This window comes from Melanerpes formicivorus, unplaced genomic scaffold (genome assembly GCF_026170545.1).
Source record: "Melanerpes formicivorus ecotype bairdi unplaced genomic scaffold, bMelFor1.0.p_v2 SCAF_8, whole genome shotgun sequence".
Taxonomy (NCBI): Eukaryota; Metazoa; Chordata; class Aves; order Piciformes; family Picidae; genus Melanerpes; species Melanerpes formicivorus.
This window is the reverse complement of record NW_027142360.1, coordinates 21,925,091-21,946,610: the sequence shown is the minus strand read 5'-3', so window position 1 is coordinate 21,946,610 and position 21,520 is coordinate 21,925,091. Positions and strand designations below refer to the sequence as shown.

General features: G+C 49.1%; 1 protein-coding gene across 2 annotated transcripts; it reads left to right on the top strand.

The window, feature by feature from the left end:
• Window positions 1-1,933: 1,933 nt before the first annotated feature.
• LOC137442742 (suppressor of cytokine signaling 1-like) lies at window positions 1,934-18,414 on the top strand. Of its 2 annotated transcripts, XM_068141710.1 has the most exons (4): window positions 1,934-1,975; window positions 2,514-2,961; window positions 13,196-13,320; window positions 16,595-18,414. In XM_068141710.1, the coding sequence occupies exon 4, from the start codon at window positions 16,661-16,663 to the stop codon at window positions 17,345-17,347; it is 687 nt and encodes a 228-aa protein (XP_067997811.1). In that variant the 5' UTR covers window positions 1,934-1,975; window positions 2,514-2,961; window positions 13,196-13,320; window positions 16,595-16,660; the 3' UTR covers window positions 17,348-18,414. The 2 variants fall into 2 exon arrangements, with proteins under 2 accessions (XP_067997811.1, XP_067997812.1); XM_068141711.1 differs by lacking the exons at window positions 1,934-1,975; window positions 2,514-2,961 and adding an exon at window positions 10,702-10,761.
• Window positions 18,415-21,520: the final 3,106 nt, after the last annotated feature.

Genomic DNA, 21,520 nt, shown 5'->3' with positions numbered 1-21,520 from the left:
ACACATTTTGGGCCTTGTGAATCAAACCTAGGGTTTGGAAAGCTGTGGTGAATGATGCCACTATGACAGGTCTCACCAGCTTTTATTTCTGAAGGGGATTGCTGCAATATGCTTCATCTGTCACTGCTGTGAGGTCATGGTTTTGAGTGGATGAGAAGAGAAAGTCCCACAAACAATCTCGTAGCAGTGAAACTCCATGTTGCTCTTCACAGGCAAAGTCAAAGAGGAAGAATAAAAGGCAGAATTAGACTATTCCAGCAAGGTGGCTGGTAGAGTCTATGAATTCACCCAATAACTGCTATAAATATCCACAGAGGGAAACTGACTCCCTCCTAGGCAACTGTAAAGCAAACCACAGGATATTTTTTGAAGCTGCCATCCAAACATACAAAGAAAAGTGCGATGAGCCTAGTTAAAAACCAAAAATGGAATAGCTGAGCACTTAGTTTCTGCTGTGATTTAGAGCTCCAGTGGCAGGTCCTCCCACTGAAGCCTCCCTGAAAAAGAAGGAAGCCTTTGCCCAGACTCTTAGGGAAGTCCAGAAATTTGTCTCTGGTCAGCAGCATCTTTATGCTTGGTTGAAAAGAAAAACAAGAGCTGATGTGCCAGTACTTGTGGAATTTCTGGAAAGGCTGCAGGTCAGATCCAGTGGTGTGTTTCTGACTGCTTCGTACTCCCTAGCAATGCCAGGCGGCTGTAAAGCTCTTTTAGTCAGCTGCTCACCCCAGAGTTACAGCTGCTTTGCCTCACTGGACTGGTACAGAGCAGCCAGAGAATGTCTGCATTCAGTGGTTGCCTACAGCTCTTTCACCAGGGCAATTCACCTGGCATGCATGCACCAGGGAATGACTGTGGCAGTCTTGGTGGGCTCTAGAGAAAGGGTGTGAGAGCTCTGATGGTGCAGCCAAATCATGGCCTGATTGCCTTTAACAGCTGTGAGGCTTGTACTGAATTCTGGAGTTTATCTTTTTTCTTTCTTCTCTTTTCTTTCTTCTCTTCTCTTGCTTATGGGATGCACCATATTTATGTCATAACATCTTTGTGCATTTCCCCATTTTCCCTTGATTTCCAGCATTTTCATTTGACCCACCGTAGCAACAGTGTGTGTTATCCAACATGCTCCTCAAGTGCACATTATGCTGCTTCATAGCCAGGGTGCTTGCTGTCCTTCTGGGGGCTACTCCAATGCCTGAGAGAAGCTGGGAGAGAGCTCTGGGAGAGAGCTCTGGCAGTGTATCATAGAATCATTTAGGCTGGAAAAGACCTGTTAAGTCCAACCACTAACAGCACTGCTAAGTCTGCCACTAAACCATGTTGTTATGCACCATATCTACATGTCTTTTAAATACTTTCAGGGATGGTGTCTCAACCACCTCCATTGGCAGCCTGTTCCAATACTCCACCTTTTCTGTGAAGAATTTTTTCCTAACATCCTCTGGCACAATTTGCAGCCATTTCCTCTTGTCCTATCACTTGTCCTTCAGCCTCAAGTATTTGGAGAGAGCAATGAGGTCTCCCCTCAGCCTCCTTTTCTCCAGACTTGGTAACAATCCAGGTTACCTCAGCTGCTCCTCAGATTTGTGCCCTAGATCCTTCACCAGCTTTGCTGCCCAGCTTCTCTGGACATACTCCAGCAATTCAATGTCCTTCTTGTGGTGAGTGGTCCAGAACTGAACCCAGTATTCAAGGTGTTACCTCAACAGCGCTAACGACCAGGGGACAATCACTTCCCTGGTCCTGCTGGCCACACCATTCTTGATACGGGCCAGAGTGCTGTTGGCCTTGTGGCCACCTGGGCACACCGCTGGCTCATGTCAGCAGCTGCCGACCAGCAGCACCCGCAGGTCCATTTCTATTGGGCAGCTTTCCAGTCACTCTGCCCCAAGTCTGGAGTGTTCATGGGGTTGTGACCCACGTGCTGGCACTTGGCCTTGTTGAACCTCATGCCACTGTCCTCGGCACATCGATCCTGAAGGTAAGGGCCGGGACAGGCTTTCGTTTCCCGAGGATGTAACGTGGCCTCGTTAGCCGGCCTTGTGCAGAGCCCCTCGGCTTTGGATATAACCCCTCCCACTCCCCGGTGTTTCAATGCTCTGCTACCCCGGCCCTGGGCATAGCATCTCCTCCCGGTGCTTGCCAGCTCCGAAGCCCCAACCCAGCGTTGGAGGACAGTAGCCGGCGACTGGAAGGAGGGGCTGAGCCCCGTTCCCCCTCTGCCACCGCCTCCCCTGGGCAATGCGTGGCTCTGGCGAGTCCCGGGGGCGGTGGATGCTCCGGTGCCATCCCGGTAGGGTTCCTCTGCCAGTTTGCAGCAGCGGGGCTTTCACAGCCTCTTTTGTTTGGGTTTTGGGTTTGTTTCTTTCTTCCCCCCTCACCCCCTCCTTCTTTTTTCCTTTTCTTCTCCTTTCCTTTTCCTTCTTCTTTCCTTCTCTCCCAATCCGTCCAACTTTTCTTTAAAAAAATGCAACAGCACTCACACCACCAAAAGCCATCAAAACTTTTTTCTTCTTTAGTTCCCCCCCTCCCCTCTCGCAGGAGCCACGCCGTGGAAAGACGAGGTGGTGGAGGAGGGAGAAACCCCTCCCCTTCCCCTCCCCCGTGGCTTCTTCCTCGGAAAAGAAACACTTGGGGGGTTTCCTCCGCTCCGCTCCTCTTCTCTCCCCTCCCCTCCGCTCTGCTCCCCGAAGCCGCCGTCGCGGCGTCCGCTTCCTCCGCATCCAAGGAGGGCCCGACGGGCAGCCGCACCGCCTCCGGTAAGCCGCGCACCGGCCCCCTTTGTGAGTTGAGGGGCCGAGGGGGGATGCGGAGAGCGGCGGCGCCGGACGGCAGAGAGCGGGGCCGCCTGGGTTTCGCTTCGGGGCGGGAGAGCGGCAGCGGCAGGGCCGGGCAGCGCCCCTGTCTCCCCCGCACTGAGCGCTCGCTCGCACCGGTAGCAGCACTGACCGCCCGGAGGTACCGAGAGTAAGTTGTGCGGCGGTAACTGAAAACGGCCTGTTTCGGGGGTGTGGGGATGTGTGTGTATAGAGGTCTGTCTCCTCCGGCTCCTCATTAGCTTCTTACAAGGGCGAGAGTTGGGGGTTGCAGCCCCCGCCTGGTTTGGCTCCGAGGAGCGTTGGGGCTGTTGCTGGCTGGGGAAGACGGAGTGTGCTGGGGCTTGGAGTGCTTTTCAGGGGAGGATTTGGGCTGCTAGCAACTCACTGCCCTGAAGCATGTGCTGTGTGCCGTGGTGGGCTGGTGAAAGGGTGCTGGGAGTAGCCTAGGAGACTCCTTGGTGGGGCTTGTCCTGTCGTCAAGGTCTTCTCCGTAGCATGAGTCCTGGTAACTTGCTCTTGGCTACTTAGCTACTTTTTTCCCCTTCACGTAAACTTAAGTGGTGAACGGGTTATTACACTTAGTCATAGATGGGAAAGTGAAGCTGCCTGCCAGAATCAAAAGCATTGCAGGGAAACGGGGTAACTGTGAACCAGGAGCGTGCCCGTTTGGGGTTGCCCTTGAAAGACAGAGGAACTCACCATCCTGCAAACCCGTCACAGCCTCACTCCTGCCTCTTCTCAGAAGATCAGCGCTGCGTGCCCATGAAAAGCCTCATCTGCAAAGGTTATCGCTGAACTCTCCTTCATGCACTCTGAGTCATGGTGCTTGCAGCCGTGTAGGATCTGCTACTCACTTTTTCCCACCAACACACATGCTCTTACTGAGCATTTTGGAATAGTCACCACCTAAAGCCTCAGTTCATGGCTCTTTTTATTAGAGAAACACAACAACAACAACCAAACAACCCACCGACAAAACCCACCCACCTTAGTTTAAGTGTGTATTATTTCCTGCGCAGTAGAAGCTTGGAAACAAGATCTTGGTGAACCCCAGAGGTAACTGAGAGGAACTCAAGAATGTTGAATTGATTGTCTCCTTCCCCTGCATGGGTGAAGGAAGGGATGTGGCTTGACCATTGTTATGGAAAGTTGAGGCTAAAAGAGTATTGTTAGCAAGCTGCTATTTAGGACCATGTGGTCCAGACAGTGCCGTGTGCTAGTTCTAGTCCTCGCTGCTCTCAGAGAACTTAAATGAAAAAGCCAGTCACATGTTGACCATGCTCAACTCTGTAAAATGGGGCAGAATCAGAAATAAGTAGGGTTTCCTGATGTTTCACTCTCTGTTGACTGTGTCCCTAAGAGAGTATGCAGGCATATCTTCTTTCTCCAAACAATTGTGACTGCGGCTCAGATGCTGGGTGAACATCAAATAGCTTATTCAGTCACAGCAGGGCCTATGGTCATGTGCTTAAAAAATTATGCACATGCACAGAAGCTCGTGGGACTGAGGCTCTATTATCACATAATGTTGCTCTTGGTTGAGTCAAGTTACGAGGAGATGTGGCCAGTTGCTGCAGATGAAGCCAAGCTTTGTTTCTGTGTTTGGGAGTAATTCTGCTGGGAATGTGATTTAAAATGTAGTTGTCAAAGTATGGATTTTTGTCCCCTCCAGAGTGGAAGGCTCTTGGGCACAAACCCGAGTGATTGCTGGGATGCCAACCTCCCACCCAGGTTCCCATCTTTTCTTGATCTAGATTGGCTTCTGGGCCTCTGTTACTTCTTTGCTCATTATTACCATTCATGATGAGGTATGTCCTCCAATAACCTGGTTTGCTTATTGCTTCCTAAATGCAGTGGGGCTGGGAGGAAACGCAGGGCCTTTGTTTAAGATTGTGTTGGAAGGCACAGGTAAACTCTGCTGGAGTCCCAAAAAGCAGGTTTAGAAGAACACCAGGGAAACACTGAGCTGCTGCCAAGCCTCCCAGGTGTGTGTCCCTGCTGTGCCTCCCCAGAGGGGGCCAAATGGAGTTTCCAAATGAAAGCTTGAAGCATGCAGCCAGTGCCTCTTGCCCTCAATCCAGCTGGGGGCTCTGTGAAGTTGGTGGTTGGCTTGCGCAAGGGGACGGAGATGGGTGGTGCAAATTCTTAGTTGCTGTCACTAATGCTGCGGTCTCATTGCTGAGAAACAAAGGAGAAAATGTGCCTTTGGAGCTGTGTTTCTTCCTTTGCTCCTCTTTATTTTCATCCCCACTGGGGATATTTTGCTCTTTCTTCCAAGTCTTTCCCTGCAGCTCTTTGCCACCTCAATCTCCCCCTACCACCCACAGACTTTTCTCTCCTGGTTTCTCCTACCTTTGTTTGTTCAGCAATAAACAGTGTTGGTACTTAAATATGACATCCTTTGGGTCGGGCTGACACGGTGGTGGGATTAATAAAAGCTGTGGGGAGGTGGCATGTTCCTGAGCTGTTATTCCAGGCTGCTGCAGGCCTTGGCTAGAGGTGCTTGCCAAAAACTTGCAAGCTAGGAGAAGTGTAAATGAAAATGTGGATGATCCAAGAGCCAAGTATGCCATAGAGGGATGATAACTTTTTACAGAGTAAAGGTATTAAGTGTCTGTGAGACAGGAGATATCCTGTATTTATTTAAAATAATGCAAATAAATGCTATATTAATTAGATCCTTGATTACATGGCAGTAGAGGCAGAAGGCAGGCATGATGTTAGTTTACTCCCTTCCATCTTGTCAGTCTACTTCTCTACTGCCTGCTCTTCTGGTTTGCATTTGTGCATATCCTGCAGCCATCTGCCTCAGTAAGGTATTTATTAGCTCACCATTTTGCTGAAATCTGTCTCAGACACTTAAAAAAAGAAGGAAAGTGCAGGGGTGTTGGATGTAGAAGGATTTGGGGGCTTCGTGTTAGTGAGTGGTCAAAATGACTTGAGTAAAATTCATTCTCCCCCCCCCCCCCCCAGCCAAGTGCAAGATTTCAAGTTAAGATTTAGAAGTCAGAAGTATAGAATGTCCTACTTTGTAAACTTCTGGGAATCTCTGCTTGTGTTTGACAGGCATTTAGTAGTACAAAAATGTTAACTCAGTTCTAGTACAATCACTAAATGATGGGGTCATGTTGTCTTTGGAGACTTCAGAGCTGCCCCCTTATTTTCATCCTCTTCAGTGGAGAAATGAAAAGGCCTGTGTGCACTTCACAGGAAATGAGTGTCTGATACAGGCTTGCAGGCTGCACATTTCCAAGAACTGCTCTCAAGGTATTTTGATAATGCACATTCTCTCTGCCTTCTGCCTTCCTGCTCCCCGTGCGCTTTCTGTGCCCCTGCTTTTTCAGAAGCACGTGTGAGGGACCAGGGAAAGACCTGAACAGTCCCAATATTTGCAGATAGGTTGCTTTAGCTTTGCCTTGGCTGTTTAGAGCTGTGGCAGGCAAAATTGGGTTAAGCTGTCAGCATTCAGTTGCCTTTGTGTAAGCAGAGAGTTTTTGTCCTCCCCCTCATCCCCTGCAAATGCTGAACAAAAATTTTGACTTCAGATTGTGACTTGTGCAACAGAGTGTTTTGTTTTGTGTCTGTGTGATTCTGCAGCTCAGAAACAGTTTGGATCTCCTTTCATACTTCCTCGGTAGCAAAGTTTATTTGGAAACTTAAGCTAAGGCTGTGAGGGAAGAAAACAAGTGTGGCTGACTATTACCAGTTGGAAAATGTCAAAGATCTCCGTCCCTCTCCCTGCAGTCTGAACTGCGTAGCCAGGCATCTGCACAGCTTGCTGAAGGTGCCTTGCTAAAGCTGAGGGCAGCTGGCCATAGGTTTGCCTGGGCCAGCTGCTCGTGGTGGTGTGTACAGACACTTGTAGGAACGATTTGGTTATGGGTTTTCAACAAACCAGCAATGCTATTCTTAAGCCACGCTGTTCTTCATGCATGTTCGAATTCTTCCTTCTTTTATGGTGAGAGATTTTGGGGATATGGTTGAGAAGGAAGCTGGAGCTGGAGAAATGTTCTGCAATCCCTCCTGCTACGAGGTACATGCATCCTCTGAGGCCCGGCAAAGTAACAACAGACCAAGAGCCCACTCAGGAGACACTGAGGCAGCAGGAATGTTTCTTTCTAACCACATGGCCGCAGCCGTTTGTGATTCCGAGCTGCTTTAGCAGTAACGACTGAAGTGGCCCATTTGTATAGGATGCACGCTAGTATTCGAGCCAGCACATGTAAGCAAGAGGTGCTGCTCTGCTTAGTCGTTTAAAAACGTGAAGCAAAAACGGGCTGAGCCGTTCTAGCTGGTCTGCAGCAGGTCTGTAGTTCATTCCTTGTAGCAACTTCATAAATTCCCATTTACTTCTTCAGTGCTGTATGACTAAAGCACATTTATGCCCTGTGCTGGGCTCCTCTGAGTCTTAATGTAAGGTTTGAATGGTTAAGAGGTGGCTCAGAAAAATGATGTTAAAAACCCATCCCTGTGCTGGAAAATCCTCTGCCTAAGGTCTGCTAAAGCAGAGGACGTCAAGAACTTCACAGAGGCAAAGCAGAGACATTTGAGAGAGAAATGAGACTCCTCAGATTAATTCTCTCACTTTCCCCAGCAGCAGCATTTTAATGTCTGTGTGATTGGAGTTTTTTCTTTTATGAGTTTTTAAATTAGTTACTCTTCAATCTCGGTCACCTTTGAACTTCCTCTCTTCTCATTTTATGAAAGAGCTTACAAAGAACAGCCTGGCTGTACTGTATCTTTCTTTTGCATCCCCTCCCTTCTATCTGCTCTCTAAACTGAATGTGAAGTTTCTCCAGTCTTTCTGTCTGCACACTTACATGTGACTTATCACCCAGCTGTAGACACATCCTCTTTGTTTCAGTTCTGTCTGGTTTTATTTAAGGTGACTAGAGCTGAAGGTATTATTTCAGGTGGTGACATTACTGTGATGTTCCCACCCATCCATTTTGCAACCTCATGCTTGTGTTTGCTTTTTAGCTTTTAATGATTGCTTTTGGATTCAGAGCTAGAGCTTTCCTTAACAAAGTCTCAGCATGGTTACTCTGCTCATTCATCATCTGCACCACTTAATTTATTGCTCTTCAAAATACAGACCCAGTTTATTGTCCTGTAAGTCTGTATCTTCTTGCATTTGTCAGGACAGAATCTCACCTGACCTCCTGGTGATTGTGAGCTTGATGAATTCTGAGTGGCCTCCAGCTTCTATGGCCTGCAGAGAGTGGAATGATTTTGTCAGTGCTTGCACTGATGGAGGTGGCTTACAGCTTTTCCAGCTGCTTGCCTAGATTTAAGCACCTCGAGGCTGGAAGCTGCCTGCTGGGGGGGCAAGATTAAGCTGCCTGCTGGAGGGGCAAGGTCTGAGGTGTCTTGGGTAGTGGCAACTTGCAGACCACAGGAGGTGATTTTTAGAGAGGGACATGTGTGTGAGCATGGGCAGGAAGAAGGGAGCTGCTCACACCTGAGCTATGGGAGGCTCTGGGGACCTTGTACCCACTGACCTGTTGAGCAGTGCGAAGGGTTGCTCAGCAAAGTGGACTGAGTTGATCCAGAGGGAAGAAGGGAGGGTGACACAGAGGTGATTGGATGTGCAGTAGATAAAATGCCTTGGTTTCCTCAGGACTACACTTCCCCCTTCCATCGCTCTGGGGCATGACTACTCCTTGTCTTCTGTCCATTTGCTTTGCAGGTTCTGGGGTGCTGCTGGCTCTTTACTTCATGCACTGCATCTCTCTTTTTGACTTACTTATGGCATGGAGGCTTTAGGGAAGCACAAGGGATGTCCAGGCAGATACGGCTTCTTCAGATACCATATTCCTGATGGGGAGTTCTCTCTGGGGATTGCCTCTCCCACACAGTCAGGTAGCCATGTGCTGCTCCTACTTTAGCAGCACATGTCAAAAAACGTTCTTACAACACTTGCAACCCTCTAGCAATTGGTAGTGGCAGCTGATTTAATGGAAAGGATTCCTGTCTTTGCATCTCAACTAGCCACTTCCAAACTCCTTCAAAATCCCTGGGTATAGTCCACTGTGTCCAGCTGCCTTTCTGTTCCTTAATGTCACTTATTCACATCTCTTCTGACAGAGCATTCCCTTTCCCCCTGCTTCAGGTTAAATACCATTTAAATACTGGGGAACCTCCTCAGCAGCTTGTGCCACATAAAAAATAATGTCTGCTTGCTTACACAGCTTTTCTGCAGTATCCTTAAAACCACTTGGTGCTATACCAGCCATCTCAAATTCTCCCAGAGGTTTTCTGGGCTTGATAAATTGAAAATGCCATTTGTTTTATTTATCTTGGCTACCTGCTGTCCCCATTCCATGACAGCCATCCTTATGTAAATTTGTTCCCTGCTGTCAGTACTTTATATTCCCTTTTATCGGCGCCACCAGGGTTAGCTTTTCATTTTCTGGAGGACTGTTGAGGTTGTGGAGAGATTTGGGAAGGGACTGTGGGTTTTGTAGTGTGTCTGTTTGCTGCTGCTTATCCATGTTGGGGCCCTTGCAAGCTGTCACATCTACAGCTAATACCTGCAGCGTGACCTGTGCTGTCCCCTGAGCCTGTCCTCTCAGCCAGACAGCACCTGCTCCATAGTTTGCAGGAGGTGTGGACACTCTGTCACTTTAATATTTCCTAAATAACTTTTAATTATTGCTTTTTTTTCTTTTCACTTTTGACTCTTAGGACTCTCAGTTTCTTTAGTTTGTGTTTTGGAAGCTCTTTGTTACAAAGCTTGTAGGGTTTTGAATTTTCTGACCCTCACCTCTTCCTCTGAAGGCAGGTAACGCTGGTAGTGCTTAATGGCCCCCTCACATCTTCTGCAACTGGTCTTCTCCCAGGCAGCCAGTACCAGAACAAGAGGACACAGTCTCAGGCTGTGCCAGGGGAGGTTCAGGCTGGAGGTCAGGAGGAAGTTTTACACAGAGAGAGTTATTGCCCATTGGAATGGGCTGCCCAGGGAGGTGGTGGAGTTGCCATTGCTGGAGGTGTTCAGGAGGAGACTTGACAGGGTGCTTGGTTGCATAGTTTAGTTGGTTGGGTGGTGTTGGATAATAGGTTGGACATGATGATCTTGAAGGTCTCTTCCAACCTGGTTTACCCTATTCCATTTTTTCTATTCTGTTCTATTTTCTTAAGGGAGGACCTCACTCCCCTGTGCCTCTGTGCTCTGGTTTGCATTGGGTAGGCACCTGGGATTCTTCTCTGAGATTCTAGTTGTGATCATGATACTGACCCAGTTTTAGCTTCAGGTACTCCTCATTTCTTGGAGTTAGCTGCTGCTGCTTTGAATTCCTTGCCTCCTAAATGCAGTGCTTTTGATAAGAGGCCCCATCCATCGTGGGGACCCCTGGCAGCCTTCACTTCTCAGGAGTTGCTTGTTTCTTCAAACAGGGTGCTGGAACACCTGAAAAAAATTAGTTTAGCTGTGAGGCATGGGACAGACAAAACATGATTGTGCTGCTGATCAGGGGGGATGGGAGGAGCTGATGAGGCCAAAGAACCGTGACCAGTGGATGCAGAGCTCTACCCCAGCAGAGGGTGAGGACACAGCTCTGGGCATCGCTGCCCACTTCCTGCTAATCCCCCTCCTGGCAGGGAGACGGGACAGAGCATTTCCAGTAGAGATCCATGAGGGACTCTGTTGTCTTGGCCTCTTGCTTCCTCCCCATTGTATACTCTCTCTGTCTCCTCGTTTCTGCATCCATACTGGGGAGAGCCCTGGCCACCTTCCCAGAGGGCTGCTTCCCCAGCCAGAGGGCAGTGGAAAGACAGGCAAGGCAGGGCTGTCGTGCAGAGCCTGTGATCCCCGGTTGAGCACAGGGCTGAGGCTTTGCATAGCTCTGTGGCAGTGACATTCACAAGGATGGCTGCTTGCTATGAAGCTGCAAGGGTCAGGATCAAGGCTTCCCTCAGTTGCCAATAAATACTGTCGTGTTGGCCAGAGGTAAGCAACAGCAACAACTCTTTCCTTTAGCTGTGGCAGGATAGCCTCAGCTGCAGCTTTGAAACTGAGCTATAACCTGGCCTGATTTCCTTGTTCTGATTTCATAAAATATTTCTCTTTTCCTCAGTAACAGAAGGGGAGAAAAAAAAATGTATCAGGCTTTTGAAGCAGAATTTGTGCTCCAAAAGAAACTGTTCCTTGCCAGTTGGTAATTTGGGTTGCTCGACTTGCTGTGGGACAAACTGTAGCTGCTTGCAACCTATGCAGAGCAGCCTTTGAGCTCAGTGAAGCCATGTGGCTTCTCTGTTACTCTGAAATGGCAGAATTACAGCTTCACACTGGGCTATTTCTATGAGGAACAAGCTGCTTCATTTGCAAGTAGTTGTTTTGAGTGTGCATAGTGTTCCCAAGGTGTGAGGAAGGGGCCTTGAAAATGTGGTGTTTCTTTCAGTTAGTCCAGCAAAAGCAGTTAGCTTTCCCTGTAAACTGCCACCTTCCTTTGTTTTGTTTTTTCCTTTGGAAGCATGCCATGCAGAAAGCCAATGTGCTTGGAGACTTCCCTGCCTTGAAGAATACTTGGCACACATTGCACTGTCTTGTGGCTTTTTGGGGGGGGTAAAAACTTTATAGCTTGTATCAGAAAAGCGATGTATTAACACAGAAAACACACCATCGAAAACATAAGCACAGAATCTAACTATCTGATCCCTGGGAAGTTATTTGTTGGTTTTGAAGTCTGTTCTCCAACCCCAAAATATTGGGAAGCATTTGATAAGGCCAGTCCGTCTGCAAGCGCCCAGCAGCTGGTTCCCAGAGCTGCACATGGGATCCTCCTGCTCAGCCTCTCTGCTGGGTGGAAGCAGGAGTTGTCACAGTGTGTGTGCTCCCTCAGCTGATTTTATTTTGCACCCCTGGATGCTGGTTTTAGAGGGAAACACAGTTTGGGTTTGGGGTATGGATGTGTGGTGTGGGGTTTTTCCCTTCTCCCCAGATGCTCTCTCACACGTCAAACGTAATGGCAGCCTCACATCAACCTCTATTTATAGCAATGGCACGACAGATAGAGGGAACTGCGACGTCTCCCAGGCCTGCTCTGCGCTGGAGAAATTGGCTGTGATTAACATTGGTCCTCTGAGCTGCGCCACATTCCTTGTCTAACCACAGCTCCCTCTGTGCTCTTTGGCGCGCATCTGTCTGTCTCTCCTGCCTTTCCCTTCCCCCTCCACAAGCCCTTTATGGATCAGCCCTGGTCACCTTGGCCATGGTAGGGCGCTTGTGACAAGCGACGTCGGCGTGGCCACTCACTGTGCCTGTGACAATGTGGTTTAAACCAGCTTTAGTGTGTGGCAGACAGTGGTGGCCCTGGGAACCAGGCCGGCCCACCATTAAAACACAGTGCTGCATCCTTGGCTCTTGCCAGGGAGGTTTCTTCCAGACGTTTTTGCTCAAGCTTTCCTTTGAAACATCCTCTGCAACCACAAATCAGTAGGCAGCACATTTCTGTGGCGTGCAGACGCGCAAGCAAGCGATGTCTGCTCGGGCTTTGCTGCCTGGAATGGGGATGCTGCTGCTTGCAGGATACCTCAGGGAGAGCTTTTCCAAATTATCCCAGTCTCCATCTAACTGCTCTGGGAACTGTGGGACTGATAACTGGGAGATGTCGAAGCTTAAGTGGAGTGGGTAGCATAGTAATGGAGTAGATCTGTTGAAGCTTAAGTGGAGTGTGTGTTTAGTGTGGGCTTGAGGGGAATGCAGAGAATGGAGCATAGGTATAAGGGAAGACTTCCAGGGTCTGCCTCTGAAAGGCACACAGAAAGCTGGGTTCATTTATCAGCTTGCTTGTGGATCCACTGAGAGACGTGTGATTGCATACGTGGTGGTCTGCTGCTCCACCAGGTCAGCAGGTTTAGTTTTCCATCTGCAAGATGAGAAAGAAGAGCCTTGAAAGCCAGGAAAGCAGGGCAGAAGAGCGCAGGCCAGAACAGACTGGATCACTGTTAGGGTAATGCAGCAGTGAGTGGCTACCTACATGGCTGCAAAGAAGGTATCTAAACACTGGAAACTGCACTGAGCACAAACCTGTTTGCTGTTCTGAATTCTTAAGCTTGTTGCTGTTGCTATCATCTCTTCAGTGTTAGAGTTTTATGGTTCCCACTTCCGGAAGATGATAGCAACTTTATGGTGTTTGCATTTGTCCCTAGGCTGTCTGTGAGCTGTCTCTAACTAGTCAGCTCAAGGCTTTGTAAGCTGCAGTAATAATAACCCCACCAATAATCTCTTGTCTCTGTTGCTATCTGAAGTGCCATATGCATGCTTCTACAATGATAAGGTCAAAGAGGTAGAAGCAGACAACCTGTCCCCATATTTCTGTATTTCAGATCTGCATTATGGCAAACTAATGACTTAGTGACCTGTTTCCCTTTTTTTCCCAAAGGATGGATCTCCCCTTAAGTAAAGCTTTGCAAAAACTGGGAAGTGCTGCATTGGAGCTCTTGAATTTGGACCACTTCCAGGCCTGACATCCAGAAACTCATCCCTATGGGTGGTAAATATAAAGAGGTAAGCTCTTTCAAGTGTCCTGGAGGAAGAGCTCAAGAACACATCATAGCTGAGTACCTGGAAGCTGCTGTTGACCATGCCAGATTTGTCAAGCTCCAGGGTTCAGGGCTGGACTGGCTGATAGCAGAGGCTGCATACAGTCCCCAGTTTACTAGAATTGTCTCCTTATATGAAATATGCTGCTTTGCCTGGTAACCAGGGAGGAAAGCAGAATGCCCTGTGTCAAGGGTACTTTATTTTGAAAAGCTCTTGAACTTACAGTAAATCAGAAGGTCTTGGGGAAACTTACCCAGCCTTTTGATTAGCAAGACGCCAGCTCTTTTAGGGTATGTTATTTTGGCTGCAAACACTCTTCTGACTGTCTTGCTCTAGAGATGTAATATCATGTTTGGGTGTTGGGGTTTTTTTGGGCTTTTATGGAGGGAGGATGGGGAAGGCAAATTGTGGTGTGGCAGATCAGAAGCAGAACTAATTATGCTGGTGTATTTCATTACCCCCCTGGGCTGGCCTCTGCCTAAGCCCGAGAGTCTGCTCACCCCCCTTGACGTGGGAGGCCATGTACACGTGGGACCTGTTGACCCATTAAAAGTGAACCTTAAAGGTAATAGCAGAAAACACTTCTAGAGCTAATATTAACGTAAATAACACTGTTCTGCAAACCAGGCAGTCATCTGTTGGAAATGGGTCACTGAAGCTAAACAAATTCATGCTGTCTGAGGCTCTGACCTATATGTAGATTTCAACTCAAGTGAACAAATGGTGAGGGTGCTATTTTTGCAGTTAGTTTGAATTTGAAATGATGACACAGTCTCAGTTCTTAGTCAGTCAGACTTCTAGTAGCAGTGAATTTTTCTTAAAGGACTTGGGAGAGTGACTCAAGGTTGAAAACTGGGACAAACAAGTTTATCTTTTTTTTTTCCCCTGTCAAATAGCATCTGCAGCCTTAAACAAATTATCTATTTGTTTGTTATTTTTAAAACTAGCCTGGAAATGAAAGACAGCTGCCTGCTTCTGTTTGCCTGCTTGAATTAATTTTCCAACCTAGACACATGAGATTGGCAAAAATTTCCTTTTGGGCCCAAGAGGTGTTGCTGCTTGGGAAGAGTGGCTGCTGGTGGGAGTAAGGCTTCTTGCTCCCCTCAAGGCTCTAGCTGCAGCCCTGGAGGCATCTGGCAGGAGTATGACCTTGCTTTTCTATAGTAGTTAATGTCAGAAGACTGTAAAGCTTCCTCACTGAGCTGGGAGGAGAAGGAAAGGCACAGAGATGCTGCAACATCTTGTGGTGCCTAAAGTGCTGAGTTTTCAGTGGTGATAAATGGCCCTAGTTGCTGCACGTGGCAACTGTGTTTACTTGCATTCTGCTCCCTAAATCAGCTTCCCCTAAGATTTATTCTGACTTTGTGAACCACCCCAGCAGCTTTCAACTGCTGCCTTTTGTTTGTTTGTTTGTTTGAAATGGAAAAGAAAAAAAACAACTTGATTAACTCCTTCCTGTCCTTCCCAACCTCTAAGTGTGGAATTTCCCTCCCGTGGTGACATGTAGCTAAAGGGCATGATCAGTGGTGTTCAGAGCAGGACCAGGGATTCCACCACGGATCTTAGTGGCTTGGAGCAGGTGTTTATAGCTCCATGTATGGAGCTGTGCCTGACAACTACATTACTGGTGTTACTGTTAAGTATTGGGAGAGATGTCAGGAGAGAAAAGATGATTACAGGCAAGGCATTGCTGGGCAGATGGCTCTTATCCAAAACTACTGTGAGAAGGAAAGACCTTTGGCCCTGCTGCTCCACATTCTCTCACTGGGCACAGAGTTTGCTCCACGTGGCTGTCCAGCTGGCACAAGCACCAAAAGGAGCGTGAGGCTTTTTGGATAGCCAGCAAAGGGTGTGGTAAGGGGAACCTTACGAGGAGTTAAGCCTAACTTAGAGATCTCTCACCAGAGCAAGCCCTCCACAGGTCTCTGCACATTCCCTGGGGGGCTGCCTGCCCACTATGAGCCCCAGTGCTCCCACAAGTCTTCTCTGGAGACAGAGAAGCCTCTCTTTCCCTCAGCTGCAGGCTGCACGTCAGCACTCTGTTCTGCTCTGAGCATGGCTCTGCTGTCAGAGACTGTGACTGGGTTAATGGAGTATGTCAGGGGACCAAGGGCAGGGTTTGGTAGTGAGCTACTGACTTGTCAGGCCTGGGGAAGTGGTATGTAACAGCTCAGCTTCTCACACAGAATGAGCCTCTGGCTTGGGGCTGTGGTTTTTATGTTCATGCATATATATGTGTGTATACACACACACACACACACACACACACGCAGAACATGCATTTTTGTAAATACCATTGAAATGACCTGGATGACTGATGGCAACACTGGGTTCAGGAATTTGCATCTCTGAAAACAGACAGCCTGGTGATAACAAGGGGCACAAAAGATGGACAGGGTCATGACACTAAAGGAGGACACTTTGAACACTGCACACGAGCAGAGGATGGTGACTGGGAGAGGGCAGCACTGTCTGCTCTCAGGGGGACATGTGCCTCCAGCAGAAAAGAGAAGTTAAGGGGCTGGAAGGGCCTGAGCAGAAATGTTCCTTGGACATGAGCAGTGTCTGGTGCCAGTGTTAAGCAGTCTCATGCATGGCAGACCCAACAATGAAGCTGCTGGTGTAACATTTCTTGAAGGGATCGTGATCTTTGACCTGTGCTTCCTCCTGACAGTGCAACAGGCATGTCCTGGGATGAGAGAGCAGCTCACGGGGCTGGGTAGGAAAGGCTCATTTCCATCTTCTGCTTCTGTTGTCTGCCCTTCTGTTGAGAAAGGGTTGGAGAGGCCTGAGGAAGCCTTTCCACCTTTCACTGCATGACAAAGTAAATGATACCTTCCTGCTTTGGGAAGTTTTTCCTTTCTGATTTGATGTGTCACTTCCCCTTGTTAGCCTCAAGGCCACTCTGAAAAGCCCCTAAGCATCCAACAGAGGGAAATCTTGGAAGTAGTGAGATCTGCTAGGTACAGACCAGCCTGCTGAAGGGTGTGCTGGGTAGCCTCTAGGTGTGAATCACAGAAACAAAATGGATGCAGAGCTCCAAGTGCTGCCTTGTGCTAGGGGGGACTTTCATGCACATACATCCTTGGTTGTCCCTGCAGCTGGAGGTTGGTGAACGTAGTACCTCCTTGAAACTCTCTTCGATATTCTTGCTCGTTCTTCCTTGTGAAGTGTCTTCACTTCGCTGCCCAGTTGGAAGCAGGTATCAGGCTCGCCTCACTCTTCTTCTGTCCCACAGGCTGGATGCAAAGGAGGAAGCATGGTAAAGGCAGCATCTTTCCAGGATCCATGGGCTCTTTGAGAGATGATCAGAGGGAGGCCAGATGATCTGCACAAGACGCACGCCGCTGTTCCTCGTCCGCAAAGGCAGCATCGCAGCCTTCTCTCCAGCCCTGCGCCGCCCAGCCTGCCCAATCGCTTCCGGATGTTCCGCAGCTGCGAGTGGGAGGTCCTGGAGCGGTCCCTCACTATCCTTCAGGCCAGTGACTTCTACTGGGGCCCCTTGTCCGTGGGGGAGGCTCACGCCAAGCTCCAGCGGGAGCCCGTCGGCACCTACTTGGTGCGGGACAGTTCTCAGGGCAACTGCTTGTTCAGCCTGAGCGTGCGGATGCCCGCAGGGCCCGTCAGCCTCCGAATCTCCTTCCAGGAGGGCTATTTCCGCCTGAAGAATTGGTTTTCAGACTGCGTGGTCCGGCTGCTGGAGCTGGTGGTGGCGGGAACCCGGAACAACCCCTTGCACTTTGATGAGATGGGGGGAACCCCCCTAGTCTTCTCTGAGCCCCTGTGCCGGAGCCGCCGGGCCGTGCCCACGCTGCGAGAGCTCTGTTGCCGGAGCCTGCCCACTGGTGCTGCAGCAGCAGGGGATGGAGCAGGAATGGGGGGCTCCATGGGGATATGCCCAAGGGAGGAGGTGTTCTCACCCCTGGGCAGAAGGGGAGGGTCAGAGGGAAGTGTTGTTACAAGCCCCTCTCTGTCCTGGACTGGTAGATGATGCTCTGTGTGTGGCGGACAAAAGGAGGTGCCAGTTACCTGGCTGTGCTGGTGGGGTGCACGCTGGGCTGGTGAGGCTGGACTGGCTGCTGTAGGGGAGAGCAGGGGGAGCAGGTCTTGAATCTGCTGGCTGTGACAACTGTGTCCTCATACGTGCACAGCACATGAGGACAGAGATGCCTGGGGTAAAGCCAAACCTACTCTTTGCTCTGTTTATAACTTACAAGCTTGAGAAGAAGGGGAGCTGCCTGTCCTCAGCCCTGTGTTTTCCTCTACTCTGAAGTGCCCAAGCTCATTTCTGCTATAACTCTGCTGTTGTGAAGGGGGGTGGCTGAGTCCAGTCCCACAGCAGTGCAGCTTGAGCGTTGGTGAGCATGACCCCCGTGGTGACCCCCACATAGCACCAGCAGCAGTGGAGTGAGAGCACGTTTCACTCCTTGCAACACAGATGCAATGCCTGCCACTTCAGAAGACAATCTTTGCACTAGAGGAAAACCATTGCAGCCATGCAGCTTCACAGGCTTTTGCATTGCTTTATTTGAACAGATCTTTTGGGAGTGCAGGTGAGTTAAGGGCATGGTATGCCTGTGGAGGAGGAAAGCCCCAGCTGGAGAGTTGGGTCTGCCCTGGGAGGATGCAAAGAGATGGGATCCAGCACCCTTTCTGATGCTCATCTGATAGTGTGCTGCTGCCACCTACAGACATTTTGGTTTTGCCTCAAAAAAAGGCAAAGACTTTTTTTTATATAAGACTTAAAAAAATAATAATTAATAAACATGTTTTTATACTTATTTTTAAAAATCAGTAAATAAATGCAATCTTTTCATTCCCTTGCAGTGTTGGAAACTTGGTTAGTTTAGTGCTGAGCCATTGTAAACAAACTGAAACCAATCAAGTGGATTTCGTAGATTTATAGAAGGGTTTGGGTTGGAAGGAACTTTAAAGATCATCTGGTTCCAACCCCCCTGCCATGGGCAGGGACACCTTCCACTAGACAACATTGCTCAAGCCTCATCCAGCCTGGCCTTGAGCACCTTCAGGGAGGGGGCATCCAATTTCATTTAAAGACCACAAGCAGGACATAAACCAATGGTCTTAGCTGGGGAAAATAAACTTCATTCATCTCATGATGTAACCAAGTAAAGAATTTTCTAAACATAAGATACTTCCTAAAAAAATGTAGGGATGAGATTTTTTTTTTAGAAGTATTTTTAGTATCTGAAAATCTGTACTCTGTGTTTCAAAGAAACATGAGCAATCCAGGAGCCCAGAACAGGGCACAGCATCCGTGAACGCGAGCTGGTGAGGGTGAGTGCGAAGGAGAGGAGCAGAGCTGGCTTATATAGGGTTGTAGTTCATTTCAAGGGTGCAGGCAGGCATGATGTCTTTGAAACAAGTGATTGAAAACAGCCATGTGAAAGAAGAGACTCAGATACTGTAAAATTTGAGCCAAGCTGTTGTGCATGCTGCCAAGAATCCATAGCTAGGCAGGCAGCCTGCTGAGCTCATGCTGACTTTCCCCTTCAGACCTGCATGGGGGGGAAATAAAGCTGAATGTGGGGAGAGATTACTCTGAATTTGCTCTTTTGGCTTCAGGTATCTTATCTGAGGAAGCAAAGTGTGTGATCAGCACAGAAAGATACAGGTCCTGTGATGAATCACAAGAGCCTAACTTAGACACTGAATTACTCTCTGGAGGGCTCTGTCGCTCTGCTGATGGCAGGGTGCCTGGCATCTATCTCAGGGCATCAGCCTATGAACCAAGGTAGTTAGTAGGTGCCAGAGAAGTGGCCATCTTTTCCTTGCTGCTTGCTCCTCTCAGTCTCAGGGAAGCTAGGGGCAGTGTGGTGGCCCTGCAGCTGCCTGCAGCTCTCAGCCCAGTGCAAAAGCATGGGCTGGGATTGTTCATTATCACAGGGTTCATGAGCACTGTGGAAGCTGGCACGTGGTGTTGCTTGCTGCTGGAGCTGTAATCTTGTGCAGGGGCAGGGCAAAAGCTCAGCAGGTAATTGCATCTCTTACCATCACTGGGTCCATTAGAGGTGGTGAATTGGAGCCCTCTGATGCCTGAGTCAGGCTGTGATGTCCTGGGTGAGGGCTGAGGTGCTCTCTGCAGTGTCATGAAGGGTGCTGAGGTTCAGCTCACCCTGAAAGAATAGTTCTGTGCATCCCCGGCTCAAGCACAAGCCTTGCTGCTCAGGGTTATTGGTATCCCCAGTTCCTGAAGCAGCCTTGTCCAGGTACCTGTGCAAGGACTGGGGGTCGTGGCAGACAGCATAGCTGGATCCTTTTGCAGGCTGCCTGGCAACAAAGGCCAGCAGCCTCCTGGGTTGCCATTAACAGGAGCACAGGAGCACCACCAGCAGATGAGGGCAATGGTTACCTCCCTGTCCTCCCCATTCCTTAGACTCTAGTTAGAAAATTGTTTGGGGCTCCCTGCTACAACAGAAAAATAATGAATTGGAATGAGCCTGGGGGGCAGGGGGAGCAACCCCAAGAAACTCAGGGAGGGAGCTGGAGCACTTGCCCTCCAAGGAGAAGCTGAGGGAGCTGAGCTTATCCAGCCCAGAGATGAGATAGCTTCAGAGGAACCTAACAGCAGCCCGCTTGTACCTGTGAGGAGACCAGCAAGGAGCCAGGCTTGCCACAGGGGGCATAAAGGAAGCAAGGTCATGCTTGGCACAACAAATGTTTTTTCTGCAGTTAACAGTATCTGAATTTACAGCACTTTTTCCCTGTGAGAGCAGTCTGGATGGGAGGTAAGTTGCCTGGAGAGGTTGTGTGGTCTTCACACTTGAGAGTTTTCAATATCCAGCTCAGTCAAACCTGGAGCAACCTGGTGTGACTTTAGTGCTGGCCCTGGTGTAAGCCCCAGCTTGGACTAGAGAGGACCTTCTGGGGTCTCTTTTTCTGAACAGTTCTGCAGACCTTTGTTTTTGTAGGGCAGGGAGGTGGGACTGGCCCTGGAGGAGATAATGGGGCAGAGGGCAGGTGGTGCTGTTGCTGCAGCTGCTGTGACTGCAGACCCCCCTGTGGAGGGAAGGGTGGACACTGCAGCAGGAGTGTGCTGCCAGGGTGCCAGGCCAGGATGGTGACATGGCATGCAGTGGAGAGAAAATCTCCCTTACTACACGGAGCACTGCCAGGCCACACAGGTGCTCTGGGTGTTGCTGCCTGCCATGGATTTGGCCTGCTTTGGGCACCATCCCATTACTCATTCTCAATGTTCTGTGCAGAGCTCTGGCAGAGCCTAAGTCTTCTGTAGCTCCACCTGCCCAGTCAGCCCCTGCAGGCATCTTGGGTGTTTCTGGGCACTTGTGTTTTGGACAGTTCCCTGGTTCTTGGGTGAAGCCCTGTTCTCAGAGGGGTTTGCCACGCAGCTACCTTTCCTCTCTGTCTGCCTCTGAAGGAGTGGGGCCAGGTCTACCTCCCCAGGCATCCTGCCCGTCCTCTCAATCTTCCTTTCTTGGAGGTGTTTGTTGCCAAGGCATATTGGCTGCCTTCCCACCTTCCCTTCAGAAAGCAGGAAGGGGGGAAGGAGCAGGCTAATTCCTTCCACGTTTATAACAGAGCCCAGGAATGCTTCTGTTTTATGGCCACAGTTATAGCTCACTGAGGGAAGAGCTTTCTAACTGGATTGCTCTGACCTGGCTGTGAACTGTACTCATTTGGCCGAAAATGAGCATCTTGGGTTGTATGGCTGGGGGCTGCAGAGGAGCCTCGTTTGAGGCCAGGATTGTGCTTAGGAAAATCACACCGAGGGAGGAGGAAATAGTTTGGATTTTTAAAGAATTGACTTAATTTTCTTCTTCTTTTTTTTTTTTTTTGTTAATTGCACAGCAAGTGCTCATCTCCATCTCACAAGTCAGTCAATTCCATGCAGGGCTGTAGCGAATTGATTTGAGATCTGTGGATGAAAAGCAGTGAATGACTGCCATGCATTGTTAGATTATGGATGTTTAAAGCACGTTGTGGGTGAGTATCCTCATTATGCCCAAGGAGAGGTCACTTTGCAGATCAGGACTGGTGCAAGAAAGGAAACCAATTTGGGAAGAAAGGAGTGTGAAAAGTGCATTGGCTGTGGTAGGCTTTGCTGAGTTGTCTTTTGTTCTCTGCTTGGACCTTGGAGGAGACATTTTTTTTTCCCTTTACCATCAGCTCTTGAGAAAAAGAT